Source organism: Panicum virgatum, chromosome 5N (assembly GCF_016808335.1).
Source record: "Panicum virgatum strain AP13 chromosome 5N, P.virgatum_v5, whole genome shotgun sequence".
Taxonomy (NCBI): domain Eukaryota; kingdom Viridiplantae; phylum Streptophyta; class Magnoliopsida; order Poales; family Poaceae; genus Panicum; species Panicum virgatum.
Window position 1 is genome coordinate 67106153 of NC_053149.1, and position 17647 is coordinate 67123799.

Sequence of the window (17647 nt, forward strand, 5' to 3'; positions counted from 1 at the left end):
TCCCACCAGCGTCTTCGGCGCGTCCCCGATAAACCAGATACAGGTACTCTTCCTACTCCCTTTCTACGCGGTGCAGTACAACCTGTAGATTGCTTAGCGACCAAACCAAGGCTAATTCAAAAAGCAGAATAGTCTAACTCCTCTCTCATAGTCCAGTCGCAATGTACATCACCGCTCACAAGATATGTACAGCTGCTATACACATGTACAGTCAATACAGGCATATGTACAGGGTCCAGATTGATTGATTCCAGATGCACAGCAAATCGTCAGAGCTTCGGAAAATCAGGCTGCATATTGGAACGAAGAAAGCACGCCCAGTGGAGTCAGTGGTTCAAATATATTGAACTGGACATATGTGGACCTGTAGTTTTGCATCTCTGACTGTAGAATAGCCTTATACCCTTCATCTGTACAGGTAACAACACCTTAGTCGTCTTTATACTCTTCTTTTGTACAGGCAGTGAGATCTCAGCCCACTTTTCTTGTAACATGATAAGACCTAGAACTCGCTGTCATGAACATCAAGGGCTTGCTGACCCTGGTTCTCGCTGCTCACTTAGCTCCCTGGTAGTGGGAGGGAATTGTCCACGATGAGAAGCTTCTCAGGATCCAGGGGGCCATTTTCAGTGTCTACGATTCGGCTATGCCATTGTAGACGGTCAGCATCCTTCTTAACTTTCAGAACAACATCAGCTCTGTCCCGAACTATAGCAGCGCCCCCTGGCCGGAGAATGCGGTCCATCTCAACGAGAATGTCAATAATCCCACATCTGAAAATAGCTTTGGTGTCAGGAGGGAGAACTAAGCTAGAATCAATTTAAGTGCCTGGTATGTAATACTAGAACTGTCCATGTGCTTTGCGAAAGCATTCTATGCCTTTCTTTTCTCGTGCAGAAGCTTGAACATGGCAAATCATTAGGAGTCAGTGGGTACTTACTTGTGAATATGTGAACTGAAGATTCCATTGGCATGTATTAGATCGTATGTCCGTGGATAAGTAGAGAAGGCCTCACACCTGAAAAATATATTTAAATCAAGATGGTGAGTTATTCCTATTCATATCATACTGCATAATTTATTTCTAGAAAAAAGAGGTTTTCATTGAGATTACCAGTCTGTGTATGTTCCAATCAGTCCACGCTCATAGATGGCACCAAGAGTATTTTCTGTTACATTAGTAGGAATGACATTCATGACCCAAACTGGATACTTGGACATAGCAGCAGCAAAGCCACCAAAACCAGCACTCATGTCCATAACATTTCTGTATGTTCCATTTGATAAATATTTTAGATACGTTACATAGAAATTAACCCTTTTCTCCCAAATCAAACTGTCCTGCTTATATGTCTGAATGGACAACTTCATTTCCCCACTGGCTATCCTTGGTGGCACTGCATCAAGTCTTTTAGGCCACTTTTCCATGGCACCATCAGCACAACCATTAGCATGTTCAGCCCTTGTAATGCATGTTATACACATTGAAATATTCACATACCTGCAATGTAATAAAACTTATCTTTAATGAAACTTTCATGTTGGAAGAATTTAATGACTGAAACTTCAATGGAAGAGTCCTTGGAACACAAAAGTGCTTTTCTCCCAGTTTGGCAGCAAGTCCTTGGAACACAATGGTGTTGTACTGTACCGGCGTACTTAGTTGGATGTGGCTTATTGTAGTATTGTACTCGTGTTAATTTTGTATTATCTGTACTCTTAACTCTCACAAAATATTCCTGGAACTGCATTTGACTAAATAAACTTTACAGTTGCACATGAAGTTCAGAAATCAGAACAGAAGATATGCAGATGATGATGTGATTTTAAATAAGTTTGTACTGCAAGGAAAACTTTAGAAGAAACCATGAAAACAACTAATTATTTTGCACCAAAGTCATGTTCACATATCACAAGGATACCATGAAGCCAAAAAAAAAAGGATGAGGTGGTGCCATTGTTGATAAGGCAATAACATTGCACCTTTTTGCATTCTATTTCAATTTGAGTGCATGTTCAACCCCTCAACTTTCAAATGCAACGACAACCATTGCATTACTCTGTTTCATTGCAATTGGCCGGAAATGCAAAGAGACAATGATAACCTTACCAAACACTATCTGGGTCTTCTCTACAGAGTGGCGATGATCCTAAGAGCTTTGATTGGTCACAGTGGAGATGAAAAGTAGGCTTTCTCCAAACAGTAATCGTGCCCTTCTCTGACAGCTTTGTCCAATGAAGCTTATTCGCGATATCATCCATAGTTAATTGCTTATCCTTGTCTTCGGTCGCTTGATTTGAAATATTGTATCCAGATTTCCAGCCGATGGGTGGCCTGGAGAAAACCCAATAGCCACCGGGTTGGAGAAGGCGGTCAATTTCAAGCATATAGAGCCCATCTGGAATCAGCTATAGGTGAATGAGAACAAGATCACTGTAACACCCCGGATACTCCGGGAATTTGCCCGGATACTCCGGACATGGAGTTCCTAGTTCATGTAATTTTTGTCCTCTAGGCCACACAATCATTAAATAGGGATCTCACCCTTTCTCTCTCTCCCTCACAGCTCACACTCTCTCCCTCCCCCCCTCACGTGCACTCTCTCCCTCTCCCTCATGAACTCTCCCTCTCCCTCACAAGCTCTCCCCCTCCATGAGGCCCTAGGGTGCAAATCCCCCATCTAAACTTGATTTCAAGGCTGAGGAAGCTTCAATCGGCGTGGATAACCTTACTCCCCATGAGCTCCTTCCAAGAGAACCTTGGATTTCAAGTTCTTTGAGCAAGAAAATCTCATCTTAGGTATTTAACTTGTGCCGCCCCGATCTATGTTTCTAAGAGGTTTTAAGTGATTCCTTTTGGTCAATCAACTCTATATGCATCCCTCAACTAGGATCTAAAAGGGTTTTGATTTTGGTGGGATGGTTTTGGCATAAATTAAGATTTCAGTTTTTGGGGCGAAAATGCTGTCAAGCCCGGAGACTCCGGGTATAAGCCCGGAAACTCCGGGTTTTTGAACACTCCGGGGGAAACTCCGGGTATAGGCCCGGAAACTCCGGATTTGGGAGTCCGGATACTCCGAGAAGGTGCCCGGATACTCCGGAAAAATGTTGTCCCAGATACTCCGGGTATATTCCCGGATACTCCGGATTTTTGGTCTCGAATTTGAACGGTGGTGGATGTAAAACTAGGTTTATTAGCTTTATATTTCCATGCTCGGTAGGATAGAACTATAAAGTGTGTTGTTTGACAATTTTTACATGTAATTTTAATGGTGCTAGATAAAATACTTTTATAGTTTAAAAATGCATAGTTGGAGTTAGGAGAATTCTAAAAAAAATACAAAACCAGTTGGGTTAACTTTGTGTAGACTTATGTAAGGTTTAATTAACCTCTGCCGGTGTAGTTGTTTATAGTTAGACAATATCAACCTTGTGCTTGTATTGCTCCACTCTTTATTGCATTATCCATGCATTCATACATATGCATTGTTGCACCTCATTTAGGTACGCTAGATGTACGACGTGTGGACGTGAAGCACGCGGTGTGGAGTCGAACCACAAGACGGTGTTTGGCGGATATCTCCAGAAGAAGGAATGGCCCTAAGAAGCAACCGAAGACCCGGCCCAAGGTTGGAAGGGCCCAAGGCCTGGATAGCTTTAACACTAACTTAGTGTTACCCTCAGGCAAGCCCCGGTGCACATCCTTTTATTTCAAATTATGACACCTATAATTATGTTTCTATTACTTGTGCATTAGGTTCAGGAATTGTTTGGAACCCTAGTTGCATGATCCCTAGGTTTCCTCGAGTTATACTAGTATATAGAAGACGATAGAAATGCTATGCTTAAGAGAACTCGGTAGAAGTCGAGTGATTTTCGGGTCACTCGCGAGATATAGGGCATTTAGTCAATCAAAAATTACGGAATGTTAAATTAGATAAAGAAGGAAAGGAAGTTGGAGACCGGGCGGGGAGAGGTTAGCCCCGCCTGTGTCGGTTAAGGACCGTTCGTTGCCTGGCCCTGTGATCGAGTTTGAATTGTACTAACCGCATGCCGGGAGTAGGAGGTAGTCGAAACCGGTAAGCCTAGTACTGCTTTGCTTCGAAAGTACAGGACTTCAACTCACCTCCTGGGGTAGTCGAGTAGTCGCGGAGAAATGGGGATGCATGTTTATTTTTGGTGGTCTCACGTTGAGCTCGGCTGACCATATGATGGTGGGGCGGTCCTGTAGTTCGAGGTGGGGAGGGGAATGGTTGGTGCGTGGGGTCCGACGGGGCCTATACGCGCCGTGTTGGTTAGGTCCACCTTGCAAGGGTAAATCGGATCGATCCGTCGTACGTCGCATCTCGGATATGAGCACCTTGATCACAGCACCACATCGTAGTGATGCTATATGGAATTTAAATGATGGTTAGGAATTAATTATCTTGATTTAATATTTCAATGTTTGCTATGGTTGCTTAGAAGGTGCAAATACTAGTTGATGGTTTAAGCATATGGAAATTTGGAGCTAAAATATTGAAATTAAGGACCCACTTTTAGAAGCTTTTTCTGCAAAATAACCACCAGCCAAATGCCTTGCATGTCTAGGTATGTGGGCTAAGTTATACCCACTGGTCGGGTAAGTCTTGCTGAGTATTAGTATACTCAGGGTTTGTTGTTTACCCTGTTTCAGGCATAGAAGCTAACTAGGTCTCACATCGGTGGGCTCGATGTGGCGCCTCGTCCTCCCGTCTCGGTAGTCCTCGGCTTATTTAGTTCGTTATGTTTATTTTCGTGTAAAAATGCTCTGTAAGTTAGATTCTCGTCCACTGCTATCATTTCATTTGTAAATTTTAAATTTAAGCTGCTTTGTAAAAGTCTTAATTTAGTTTGCTATTTTTGTAAGATTGTATAGTGTTGGTACCTTCTGCGCTCGCCTTCGTGCGAGACTTCTGGTGTGTTTCGGTCGGCCTGTGGGTTGGAAGCAGCCTGTCAAGTTACACTTAATTAAGCTAATGCGCCAGATGACGACGGTTACGCTTAATTAAGCGTTTTAACTCGGCGGGTCTGTCACAGCTGGTATCAGAGCTGAAATGCACCAGGGGGTACCAGCAATATTATTTTGGTGTTTTCAAGACAAAAAAAATTTCAGAAATCTACATTGATTTGCGATTAAGGGATTAGGAGAGATTAGATCGTAAGCCCTACGTAGCATAGGATATGTCAGGTGGCTATATATATAATAATATATTATCAACTAACTTCTAGCCATGTAGTAGTTATGAATATATATATTGTAATTGTTCTGCAGGTACACTAACCCCGTTTACATAGGAAAGAGTAATAGTAAACGGCTAGAATATAGGGAGAGTACGTATTGTGCCACCGAAGAATATCCGTATATTGCCATAGTTGGATTGGCAAAAATATGTTTCTTTTGTGAGGACGTGCATGTCATCCATGTATCATGTCATACATTTGTTTTGCTTTGTGTGTCATGTCTATATAAATTTCCTCACATATTACTGCATCGCTTTTCATCAAATTCTCAATACTAGGAGAAGTCGGTTCATAGTCTATGCCAGTCAAGTTTAGAAATGAAATTTGGTTTATGGTTAATGTGGTTGAACTCTGTTTTTGTATAGCTGTTAAGAAAACTTAAAGCTTTTCTACGTTAGCTTGGAATCGCAGTTTAGGAAAGTTGACTCAAATTTGTGTATTACTTATGATATTCTAATTTATGCAAATTTTCATCTTGAAGGTAGTTGACTCAGGAAAAGGAAAAGTGAATCTAGTTCCTGATGAAATATATATATATATATGTATATAGAACCATCTCCATCTAATTACGGACGATATTTTAAAATTGTTAACAGTATATGACTTGACCTATGTCTCTTATAAAACCATCGAGAAATTTGGAATTTGAACATAGGTATTACTCAAGTAAAGCAAAGTTAAACAAAATAAACCGTTGAGTTTGACTGAACTTCGAATACCAAAGTTTGAGCCGTTTAGATACACCCCCCTAAATATGAGAGATTTTGTGTTCACCATTTAGGATGTACGAATTATTAAATCTTGTTGTCTTGAGAATCAAAATAAGGATGTTAGTCTTAAATAAAACTATTGGTCGTTTTTCTTGATATACCTTTCTCCACCATAATCAGCTAACCATGTCCTATCTGTCGTTCCATGATCATTCTATTTTTATCCAAACATTGAAGTTTTCCACTATTTGGTCAATGTTAAACTGATATCGTACATCCTTGTCCCTAGATCATTCGTTCAAATGCATCAAAGCATCCTGGTCATTCTTGATTACTAAAACCACCATGCCGTTCTTCTAGTATGAGTATTTGTTATTCCTAAATCGCCTTGATTCCTATACCTAAAGCGCTTTCGCTTGCATTCTTGCTCAAATAAATATAAATAAATTAGAAACTTGATCACATTCAGAATAGTCATCCCGCACTAAAAGGGTCCCATATTTGTTGCATGGCAACCACGCTATAGCATCACATCAGATTGCATTGTTGGGACATGCAAAATTAGGAGAAAAAAAAATTAGTGGTAGTTGGGCTGACCATGTGGATTATATGCCTTTGAATGTATTTTCTGGCTGCTCTCTAATCTCTTTGTATCCAATCGTGTTATTCGGGTTTTTTTATTGGTTCTTACATGGTGGAGATTTGTCCCACGCCCTATAGTGCCGCGACGGGATCTAGGGCCTCGCGTGTGCAGCCGCCACGCGATTGTGCCACTGGGTGCGCGCTGGTGCTTAAGTGCGTGTGGATGAAACTACATCGACACTTCTTTGTGCAATGTTGGAATCGTTTTTCCTCTACCTTTGTTCTTTAAGGGGGTAGGCCCTTGGGGGAGTAAAAATGCGAATGGGGTGTTTTACATGGGAGTTTATAAAGTCCACTAACTTGCATAGCATCTTGCATCATGCAACTTAAAAATAATAAACAACTTGAGCGAGAATGGACTTGAGCAAAAACTTTCCCTGACACTAATGATTCCTGTTCCCAACTCAAGAGAATTCGATCATTTCAAAAACATCCTTGATTTAATCCGTTCTAATCAATTTCCATTGAGAGTCTCTTCGTGTATTCTACTTGCACTAACCTGTTATGTTTTCTTGGTGCCGCTTAACCGTTGTTCGGTTCCTTGTTTGACCTGGTACAAGTGCCCTTGAGCGTTATTCCTTCTTCCAAGTATATCCTTGTTTTCTTTTAAAATGTCCAACTCTCATGAATCTTACACAGTTTCTAGAGGTCAATTCTCGACCTTTGCTTTCCCTTTAAATCTCGGGACGAGATTTCTTTAAGGGGGTAGGATTGTAACACCCCGGATACTCCGGGAATTTGCCCGGATACTCCGGACATGGAGTTCCTAGTTCATGTAATTTTTGTCCTCTAGGCCACACAATCATTAAATAGGGATCTCACCCTTTCTCTCTCTCCCTCACAGCTCACACTCTCTCCCTCCCCCCCTCACGTGCACTCTCTCCCTCTCCCTCATGAACTCTCCCTCTCCCTCACAAGCTCTCCCCCTCCATGAGGCCCTAGGGTGCAAATCCCCCATCTAAACTTGATTTCAAGGCTGAGGAAGCTTCAATCGGCGTGGATAACCTTACTCCCCATGAGCTCCTTCCAAGAGAACCTTGGATTTCAAGTTCTTTGAGCAAGAAAATCTCATCTTAGGTATTTAACTTGTGCCGCCCCGATCTATGTTTCTAAGAGGTTTTAAGTGATTCCTTTTGGTCAATCAACTCTATATGCATCCCTCAACTAGGATCTAAAAGGGTTTTGATTTTGGTGGGATGGTTTTGGCATAAATTAAGATTTCAGTTTTTGGGGCGAAAATGCTGTCAAGCCCGGAGACTCCGGGTATAAGCCCGGAAACTCCGGGTTTTTGAACACTCCGGGGGAAACTCCGGGTATAGGCCCGGAAACTCCGGATTTGGGAGTCCGGATACTCCGAGAAGGTGCCCGGATACTCCGGAAAAATGTTGTCCCAGATACTCCGGGTATATTCCCGGATACTCCGGATTTTTGGTCTCGAATTTGAACGGTGGTGGATGTAAAACTAGGTTTATTAGCTTTATATTTCCATGCTCGGTAGGATAGAACTATAAAGTGTGTTGTTTGACAATTTTTACATGTAATTTTAATGGTGCTAGATAAAATACTTTTATAGTTTAAAAATGCATAGTTGGAGTTAGGAGAATTCTAAAAAAAATACAAAACCAGTTGGGTTAACTTTGTGTAGACTTATGTAAGGTTTAATTAACCTCTGCCGGTGTAGTTGTTTATAGTTAGACAATATCAACCTTGTGCTTGTATTGCTCCACTCTTTATTGCATTATCCATGCATTCATACATATGCATTGTTGCACCTCATTTAGGTACGCTAGATGTACGACGTGTGGACGTGAAGCACGCGGTGTGGAGTCGAACCACAAGACGGTGTTTGGCGGATATCTCCAGAAGAAGGAATGGCCCTAAGAAGCAACCGAAGACCCGGCCCAAGGTTGGAAGGGCCCAAGGCCTGGATAGCTTTAACACTAACTTAGTGTTACCCTCAGGCAAGCCCCGGTGCACATCCTTTTATTTCAAATTATGACACCTATAATTATGTTTCTATTACTTGTGCATTAGGTTCAGGAATTGTTTGGAACCCTAGTTGCATGATCCCTAGGTTTCCTCGAGTTATACTAGTATATAGAAGACGATAGAAATGCTATGCTTAAGAGAACTCGGTAGAAGTCGAGTGATTTTCGGGTCACTCGCGAGATATAGGGCATTTAGTCAATCAAAAATTACGGAATGTTAAATTAGATAAAGAAGGAAAGGAAGTTGGAGACCGGGCGGGGAGAGGTTAGCCCCGCCTGTGTCGGTTAAGGACCGTTCGTTGCCTGGCCCTGTGATCGAGTTTGAATTGTACTAACCGCATGCCGGGAGTAGGAGGTAGTCGAAACCGGTAAGCCTAGTACTGCTTTGCTTCGAAAGTACAGGACTTCAACTCACCTCCTGGGGTAGTCGAGTAGTCGCGGAGAAATGGGGATGCATGTTTATTTTTGGTGGTCTCACGTTGAGCTCGGCTGACCATATGATGGTGGGGCGGTCCTGTAGTTCGAGGTGGGGAGGGGAATGGTTGGTGCGTGGGGTCCGACGGGGCCTATACGCGCCGTGTTGGTTAGGTCCACCTTGCAAGGGTAAATCGGATCGATCCGTCGTACGTCGCATCTCGGATATGAGCACCTTGATCACAGCACCACATCGTAGTGATGCTATATGGAATTTAAATGATGGTTAGGAATTAATTATCTTGATTTAATATTTCAATGTTTGCTATGGTTGCTTAGAAGGTGCAAATACTAGTTGATGGTTTAAGCATATGGAAATTTGGAGCTAAAATATTGAAATTAAGGACCCACTTTTAGAAGCTTTTTCTGCAAAATAACCACCAGCCAAATGCCTTGCATGTCTAGGTATGTGGGCTAAGTTATACCCACTGGTCGGGTAAGTCTTGCTGAGTATTAGTATACTCAGGGTTTGTTGTTTACCCTGTTTCAGGCATAGAAGCTAACTAGGTCTCACATCGGTGGGCTCGATGTGGCGCCTCGTCCTCCCGTCTCGGTAGTCCTCGGCTTATTTAGTTCGTTATGTTTATTTTCGTGTAAAAATGCTCTGTAAGTTAGATTCTCGTCCACTGCTATCATTTCATTTGTAAATTTTAAATTTAAGCTGCTTTGTAAAAGTCTTAATTTAGTTTGCTATTTTTGTAAGATTGTATAGTGTTGGTACCTTCTGCGCTCGCCTTCGTGCGAGACTTCTGGTGTGTTTCGGTCGGCCTGTGGGTTGGAAGCAGCCTGTCAAGTTACACTTAATTAAGCTAATGCGCCAGATGACGGCGGTTACGCTTAATTAAGCGTTTTAACTCGGCGGGTCTGTCACAGCTGGTATCAGAGCTGAAATGCACCAGGGGGTACCAGCAATATTATTTTGGTGTTTTCAAGACAAAAAAAATTTCAGAAATCTACATTGATTTGCGATTAAGGGATTAGGAGAGATTAGATCGTAAGCCCTACGTAGCATAGGATATGTCAGGTGGCTATATATATAATAATATATTATCAACTAACTTCTAGCCATGTAGTAGTTATGAATATATATATTGTAATTGTTCTGCAGGTACACTAACCCCGTTTACATAGGAAAGAGTAATAGTAAACGGCTAGAATATAGGGAGAGTACGTATTGTGCCACCGAAGAATATCCGTATATTGCCATAGTTGGATTGGCAAAAATATGTTTCTTTTGTGAGGACGTGCATGTCATCCATGTATCATGTCATACATTTGTTTTGCTTTGTGTGTCATGTCTATATAAATTTCCTCACATATTACTGCATCGCTTTTCATCAAATTCTCAATACTAGGAGAAGTCGGTTCATAGTCTATGCCAGTCAAGTTTAGAAATGAAATTTGGTTTATGGTTAATGTGGTTGAACTCTGTTTTTGTATAGCTGTTAAGAAAACTTAAAGCTTTTCTACGTTAGCTTGGAATCGCAGTTTAGGAAAGTTGACTCAAATTTGTGTATTACTTATGATATTCTAATTTATGCAAATTTTCATCTTGAAGGTAGTTGACTCAGGAAAAGGAAAAGTGAATCTAGTTCCTGATGAAATATATATATATATATGTATATAGAACCATCTCCATCTAATTACGGACGATATTTTAAAATTGTTAACAGTATATGACTTGACCTATGTCTCTTATAAAACCATCGAGAAATTTGGAATTTGAACATAGGTATTACTCAAGTAAAGCAAAGTTAAACAAAATAAACCGTTGAGTTTGACTGAACTTCGAATACCAAAGTTTGAGCCGTTTAGATACACCCCCCTAAATATGAGAGATTTTGTGTTCACCATTTAGGATGTACGAATTATTAAATCTTGTTGTCTTGAGAATCAAAATAAGGATGTTAGTCTTAAATAAAACTATTGGTCGTTTTTCTTGATATACCTTTCTCCACCATAATCAGCTAACCATGTCCTATCTGTCGTTCCATGATCATTCTATTTTTATCCAAACATTGAAGTTTTCCACTATTTGGTCAATGTTAAACTGATATCGTACATCCTTGTCCCTAGATCATTCGTTCAAATGCATCAAAGCATCCTGGTCATTCTTGATTACTAAAACCACCATGCCGTTCTTCTAGTATGAGTATTTGTTATTCCTAAATCGCCTTGATTCCTATACCTAAAGCGCTTTCGCTTGCATTCTTGCTCAAATAAATATAAATAAATTAGAAACTTGATCACATTCAGAATAGTCATCCCGCACTAAAAGGGTCCCATATTTGTTGCATGGCAACCACGCTATAGCATCACATCAGATTGCATTGTTGGGACATGCAAAATTAGGAGAAAAAAAAATTAGTGGTAGTTGGGCTGACCATGTGGATTATATGCCTTTGAATGTATTTTCTGGCTGCTCTCTAATCTCTTTGTATCCAATCGTGTTATTCGGGTTTTTTTATTGGTTCTTACATGGTGGAGATTTGTCCCACGCCCTATAGTGCCGCGACGGGATCTAGGGCCTCGCGTGTGCAGCCGCCACGCGATTGTGCCACTGGGTGCGCGCTGGTGCTTAAGTGCGTGTGGATGAAACTACATCGACACTTCTTTGTGCAATGTTGGAATCGTTTTTCCTCTACCTTTGTTCTTTAAGGGGGTAGGCCCTTGGGGGAGTAAAAATGCGAATGGGGTGTTTTACATGGGAGTTTATAAAGTCCACTAACTTGCATAGCATCTTGCATCATGCAACTTAAAAATAATAAACAACTTGAGCGAGAATGGACTTGAGCAAAAACTTTCCCTGACACTAATGATTCCTGTTCCCAACTCAAGAGAATTCGATCATTTCAAAAACATCCTTGATTTAATCCGTTCTAATCAATTTCCATTGAGAGTCTCTTCGTGTATTCTACTTGCACTAACCTGTTATGTTTTCTTGGTGCCGCTTAACCGTTGTTCGGTTCCTTGTTTGACCTGGTACAAGTGCCCTTGAGCGTTATTCCTTCTTCCAAGTATATCCTTGTTTTCTTTTAAAATGTCCAACTCTCATGAATCTTACACAGTTTCTAGAGGTCAATTCTCGACCTTTGCTTTCCCTTTAAATCTCGGGACGAGATTTCTTTAAGGGGGTAGGATTGTAACACCCCGGATACTCCGGGAATTTGCCCGGATACTCCGGACATGGAGTTCCTAGTTCATGTAATTTTTGTCCTCTAGGCCACACAATCATTAAATAGGGATCTCACCCTTTCTCTCTCTCCCTCACAGCTCACACTCTCTCCCTCCCCCCCTCACGTGCACTCTCTCCCTCTCCCTCATGAACTCTCCCTCTCCCTCACAAGCTCTCCCCCTCCATGAGGCCCTAGGGTGCAAATCCCCCATCTAAACTTGATTTCAAGGCTGAGGAAGCTTCAATCGGCGTGGATAACCTTACTCCCCATGAGCTCCTTCCAAGAGAACCTTGGATTTCAAGTTCTTTGAGCAAGAAAATCTCATCTTAGGTATTTAACTTGTGCCGCCCCGATCTATGTTTCTAAGAGGTTTTAAGTGATTCCTTTTGGTCAATCAACTCTATATGCATCCCTCAACTAGGATCTAAAAGGGTTTTGATTTTGGTGGGATGGTTTTGGCATAAATTAAGATTTCAGTTTTTGGGGCGAAAATGCTGTCAAGCCCGGAGACTCCGGGTATAAGCCCGGAAACTCCGGGTTTTTGAACACTCCGGGGGAAACTCCGGGTATAGGCCCGGAAACTCCGGATTTGGGAGTCCGGATACTCCGAGAAGGTGCCCGGATACTCCGGAAAAATGTTGTCCCAGATACTCCGGGTATATTCCCGGATACTCCGGATTTTTGGTCTCGAATTTGAACGGTGGTGGATGTAAAACTAGGTTTATTAGCTTTATATTTCCATGCTCGGTAGGATAGAACTATAAAGTGTGTTGTTTGACAATTTTTACATGTAATTTTAATGGTGCTAGATAAAATACTTTTATAGTTTAAAAATGCATAGTTGGAGTTAGGAGAATTCTAAAAAAAATACAAAACCAGTTGGGTTAACTTTGTGTAGACTTATGTAAGGTTTAATTAACCTCTGCCGGTGTAGTTGTTTATAGTTAGACAATATCAACCTTGTGCTTGTATTGCTCCACTCTTTATTGCATTATCCATGCATTCATACATATGCATTGTTGCACCTCATTTAGGTACGCTAGATGTACGACGTGTGGACGTGAAGCACGCGGTGTGGAGTCGAACCACAAGACGGTGTTTGGCGGATATCTCCAGAAGAAGGAATGGCCCTAAGAAGCAACCGAAGACCCGGCCCAAGGTTGGAAGGGCCCAAGGCCTGGATAGCTTTAACACTAACTTAGTGTTACCCTCAGGCAAGCCCCGGTGCACATCCTTTTATTTCAAATTATGACACCTATAATTATGTTTCTATTACTTGTGCATTAGGTTCAGGAATTGTTTGGAACCCTAGTTGCATGATCCCTAGGTTTCCTCGAGTTATACTAGTATATAGAAGACGATAGAAATGCTATGCTTAAGAGAACTCGGTAGAAGTCGAGTGATTTTCGGGTCACTCGCGAGATATAGGGCATTTAGTCAATCAAAAATTACGGAATGTTAAATTAGATAAAGAAGGAAAGGAAGTTGGAGACCGGGCGGGGAGAGGTTAGCCCCGCCTGTGTCGGTTAAGGACCGTTCGTTGCCTGGCCCTGTGATCGAGTTTGAATTGTACTAACCGCATGCCGGGAGTAGGAGGTAGTCGAAACCGGTAAGCCTAGTACTGCTTTGCTTCGAAAGTACAGGACTTCAACTCACCTCCTGGGGTAGTCGAGTAGTCGCGGAGAAATGGGGATGCATGTTTATTTTTGGTGGTCTCACGTTGAGCTCGGCTGACCATATGATGGTGGGGCGGTCCTGTAGTTCGAGGTGGGGAGGGGAATGGTTGGTGCGTGGGGTCCGACGGGGCCTATACGCGCCGTGTTGGTTAGGTCCACCTTGCAAGGGTAAATCGGATCGATCCGCCGTACGTCGCATCTCGGATATGAGCACCTTGATCACAGCACCACATCGTAGTGATGCTATATGGAATTTAAATGATGGTTAGGAATTAATTATCTTGATTTAATATTTCAATGTTTGCTATGGTTGCTTAGAAGGTGCAAATACTAGTTGATGGTTTAAGCATATGGAAATTTGGAGCTAAAATATTGAAATTAAGGACCCACTTTTAGAAGCTTTTTCTGCAAAATAACCACCAGCCAAATGCCTTGCATGTCTAGGTATGTGGGCTAAGTTATACCCACTGGTCGGGTAAGTCTTGCTGAGTATTAGTATACTCAGGGTTTGTTGTTTACCCTGTTTCAGGCATAGAAGCTAACTAGGTCTCACATCGGTGGGCTCGATGTGGCGCCTCGTCCTCCCGTCTCGGTAGTCCTCGGCTTATTTAGTTCGTTATGTTTATTTTCGTGTAAAAATGCTCTGTAAGTTAGATTCTCGTCCACTGCTATCATTTCATTTGTAAATTTTAAATTTAAGCTGCTTTGTAAAAGTCTTAATTTAGTTTGCTATTTTTGTAAGATTGTATAGTGTTGGTACCTTCTGCGCTCGCCTTCGTGCGAGACTTCTGGTGTGTTTCGGTCGGCCTGTGGGTTGGAAGCAGCCTGTCAAGTTACACTTAATTAAGCTAATGCGCCAGATGACGGCGGTTACGCTTAATTAAGCGTTTTAACTCGGCGGGTCTGTCACAATCACTCCACCACAAAACTTTATTAGTGACATGGACGTACTAGGAGCTGTTCTGTTCAGTGTTCCCTGACGTCAACATTCACCAATAGGAGTTTCGCTTTGAAGAAAATTACTGATATGATAATAAACTAGACACCATGGGAAGTATGCTTTGTCAGGAATAGCATGATATCTTGCATGTCCTACCATGAGCAGTCCATGGAACAAGGCAATCCGCGCAGTGCACCATGTCAAAGGACCTCGATGGATATGGTAGCCTCTGAGCGACAAGCACTCCGATCATCGCAGGCAGTCCACGCTCCAACGCAAGCTGCACTTGTGCTCCATATCTACTCTTCGGAGCAATGGACATGGTCAGTATGCCATAGTTCAGCAGGTAGTCCCCAAAGCTCGCAACCTTTCAGCGACTCACATGAACAGAGAGAAAACATCACAATCAAACAGTTACAATCCACTCTTCAATCGAGCAGCGTCTCAGATGCGAAAAGGAAACGCTCTGATGCAAGCACTCACTCCGCAGCCAATGTCCAGAGCCGTGCGTACCACACCGCCGCGGAGCGGCACCACGCGCGCCAGCTGGTCGACGTAATTCCGCAACTCCTTGCCCTTGTTGAACACCAGCCACTCCCCACCACCGCGGACGGGGTCCTGGCCAGCCGCCACCTTGGCCGAGGGCAGCAGCGGAAGCTCCACGTTCGCGTACCGCGCGCGCTCACGCCGCACGGGCCACGGCGGGGGCGGGCGGTACCCGGCCGGCGGCGGGACGCGGCACTGCGGCGGGGGCGGGGGCGGGTGCGGCGGCGGGTCCTTGGGCGGGTGCGGAAGAGGCGGAGGGCGCGGGGGGCAGTGGCGCTCTCCGGAGGGGGGCTCGTGGCAGGGGACGAGGTGGGTGGCGTTGGGCGGGCACGGGGGAACGGGCGGGGGCGGCGGGGGGTGGTGGTGCTCGGGGTCCAGCGCGGGCGCCGGGGCTTGGGAGGCGGTTGTGGACGCGCTGGCGGACGGGGGGAGCGGCAGTGATGAGGAGGATGAGGCGACGTGGTGGGAGCGGGAGACGACGGCGGAGATGAGGAGGAGGGACGTGGTGGCCGCCGCGACGGCCGCGGCCGAGAGCGAGAGCGCCCGCGGCAGCGCCGCGACCACGGCGGCCGAAGACGGCAACGAGAGCGGCATGGCGGCCGCCAACGCCGCGTATCACTGGCCTGGCCGAGTATCGGATGCTCCAAGTGAGCGCGTGCGGCGGAGAGTGGAGTGGTGGCGCCGGGGCCGCCGTGTGTTCGTATTTGAAGAGGCACGAGGAGGCAGGGGAGCGAGCGGTTACTGCCGCGCGGGGCCCCGCCGATGGGGGTTTCGTGGGACCCGCTCAGCAGTGGCACATGCTCTCGTTCAGTCTTTTTTTTTTTGAAAAGATTGCTCTCGTTCAGTGTACCACTTTGCGTTGCGTCTGTCCATGGGTGCGAAATCTTCAGACATGGTTTTTGCTTCAAAAAGAAAAATCTTTCGACATGCAAAATCTTGTTTGTTTTTTCGTTTTTGAAATAGTCACGTATATGGATTAGAAGAAATCCCATACGTCGCGGTTCAAACTCCAAACTCCAAACCGGCCTCCTCTCAGCCTCTCCGTCCGTCGAGATTGAAATTTGCCGCACGAATTTAAAAAGTTTTAATTAAAGCAGCGAACTGCAATGCTAAAAAAGGTGTACCCGTACAACGATGTGACTGCACGGCTTTAGATTAGGAGGGGGGAAATCAATCCCGTTGAAACCGTACGCGCAACACACTGACATGTCCAAAAGGAGGCCGTGGTACGTCTCATTGCACGACGATCGAACCCCAACCCATCTTCTTCGACCACGGCACCGAGCAGGATCCGGCCGGGTCGGAAACAACGCACGCCCGGCCGCGTGCTTCCGTTCGTTCTCCACGACGGTCAGCCGATGATCCACGGCCGTTGCTTTCGACGGCGACCCGCCATGATCGTAGCATCGCTTGCAAGCAAACGCAGGACCCCGTCGCGCTCGCCACAGCAACGGCTCGGAGCGCGGCCGAGCGCGCTCCCCGCGTCGCGGCGCGGCCGCTAGCTTGATTAGCTTGCGAGTTACGGGCGGGAGCGCGCGACCGAGACGCGACCGACCGGTCGGAGTCGCGCCGGAGACTTGCGCGCGCGGGGCGGCGACGGCGACGGCGCGCTCTCGGTTGGACGGCGCAGTAATCCGGCCACTTTTCCTTTTTCGGCGCGGCGTCGCCTTCTCGCCGTACGGTCGCAACGACCAAAGAAACGACGAGGAGAGAAGGTTCCCCTCCCTGCTCTGATCTTTCGACGTCCTCTGTTGCCTGCACGTCTGCTGTGCCTGTACTTGTCCTGGCGGCGAATCTGCTTCTCCTGCTGAACTAGTTTCTCGTGGCATACGACTGGCGTCTCTAAGGTGCAAATCTGTGACTCTTAGATGCATCTTTAATTTTTTTAATTTCAAATTTTGTACTGATTTTTTTTAAAATGAGATTTGATTTTAAAAAAATAGTATAAAATTTTAAACTAAAGAGAATTAGAGGTGCACTGTTTGACAACGTCTCATCCGAGATCGATATGATGGTGCTGAAGGACCCGCGTGAGCTTTGACGGGACCAAACTGGGCGGCGAGAGGTGGCGCCGGCGAGGAGAGTGGGGGACTGGCCACTGGCCGTGCTCCGTCTGGTTCGCTGGAGCGTCACCGCGGACGGCGACGGGCACTATCAGCGTGCAAACATTATCGCCGAGCTCAGTCGCCCATCTTAACAGAGCAACGGCGGCATAAGAAAAGGGACCCCTTTT

At 44.5% G+C, this 17647-nt stretch overlaps 1 protein-coding gene across 1 annotated transcript; it reads right to left on the bottom strand.

Annotated features, from left to right (window-relative positions):
- Positions 1–115: 115 nt before the first annotated feature.
- On the bottom strand, positions 116–16073 carry LOC120673949 (probable methyltransferase PMT19). The gene is made up of 6 exons (XM_039954994.1): positions 15352–16073; positions 15025–15235; positions 2111–2399; positions 1115–1501; positions 941–1018; positions 116–773 (listed from the first exon to the last, which is right to left on the bottom strand). Exons 1-6 carry the CDS (start codon positions 16006–16008, stop codon positions 560–562), a joined length of 1836 nt encoding a protein of 611 aa, XP_039810928.1. The 5' UTR covers positions 16009–16073; the 3' UTR covers positions 116–559.
- Positions 16074–17647: the final 1574 nt, after the last annotated feature.

Bases quoted from the DNA above. Each gene is read 5' to 3' on its own strand.
- LOC120673949 (XM_039954994.1), bottom strand. From the start codon at position 16,008: ATGCCGCTCTCGTTGCCGTCTTCGGCCGCCGTGGTCGCGGCGCTGCCG. The intron at 2,400-15,024 runs GTAGGACATGCA...AGCTGATTCCAG, and splicing joins TGTTCCATGGACTGCTCATG to ATGGGCTCTATATGCTTGAA. The intron at 774-940 runs GTAAGTACCCAC...AGCTATTTTCAG, and splicing joins TTCAGTTCACATATTCACAA to ATGTGGGATTATTGACATTC.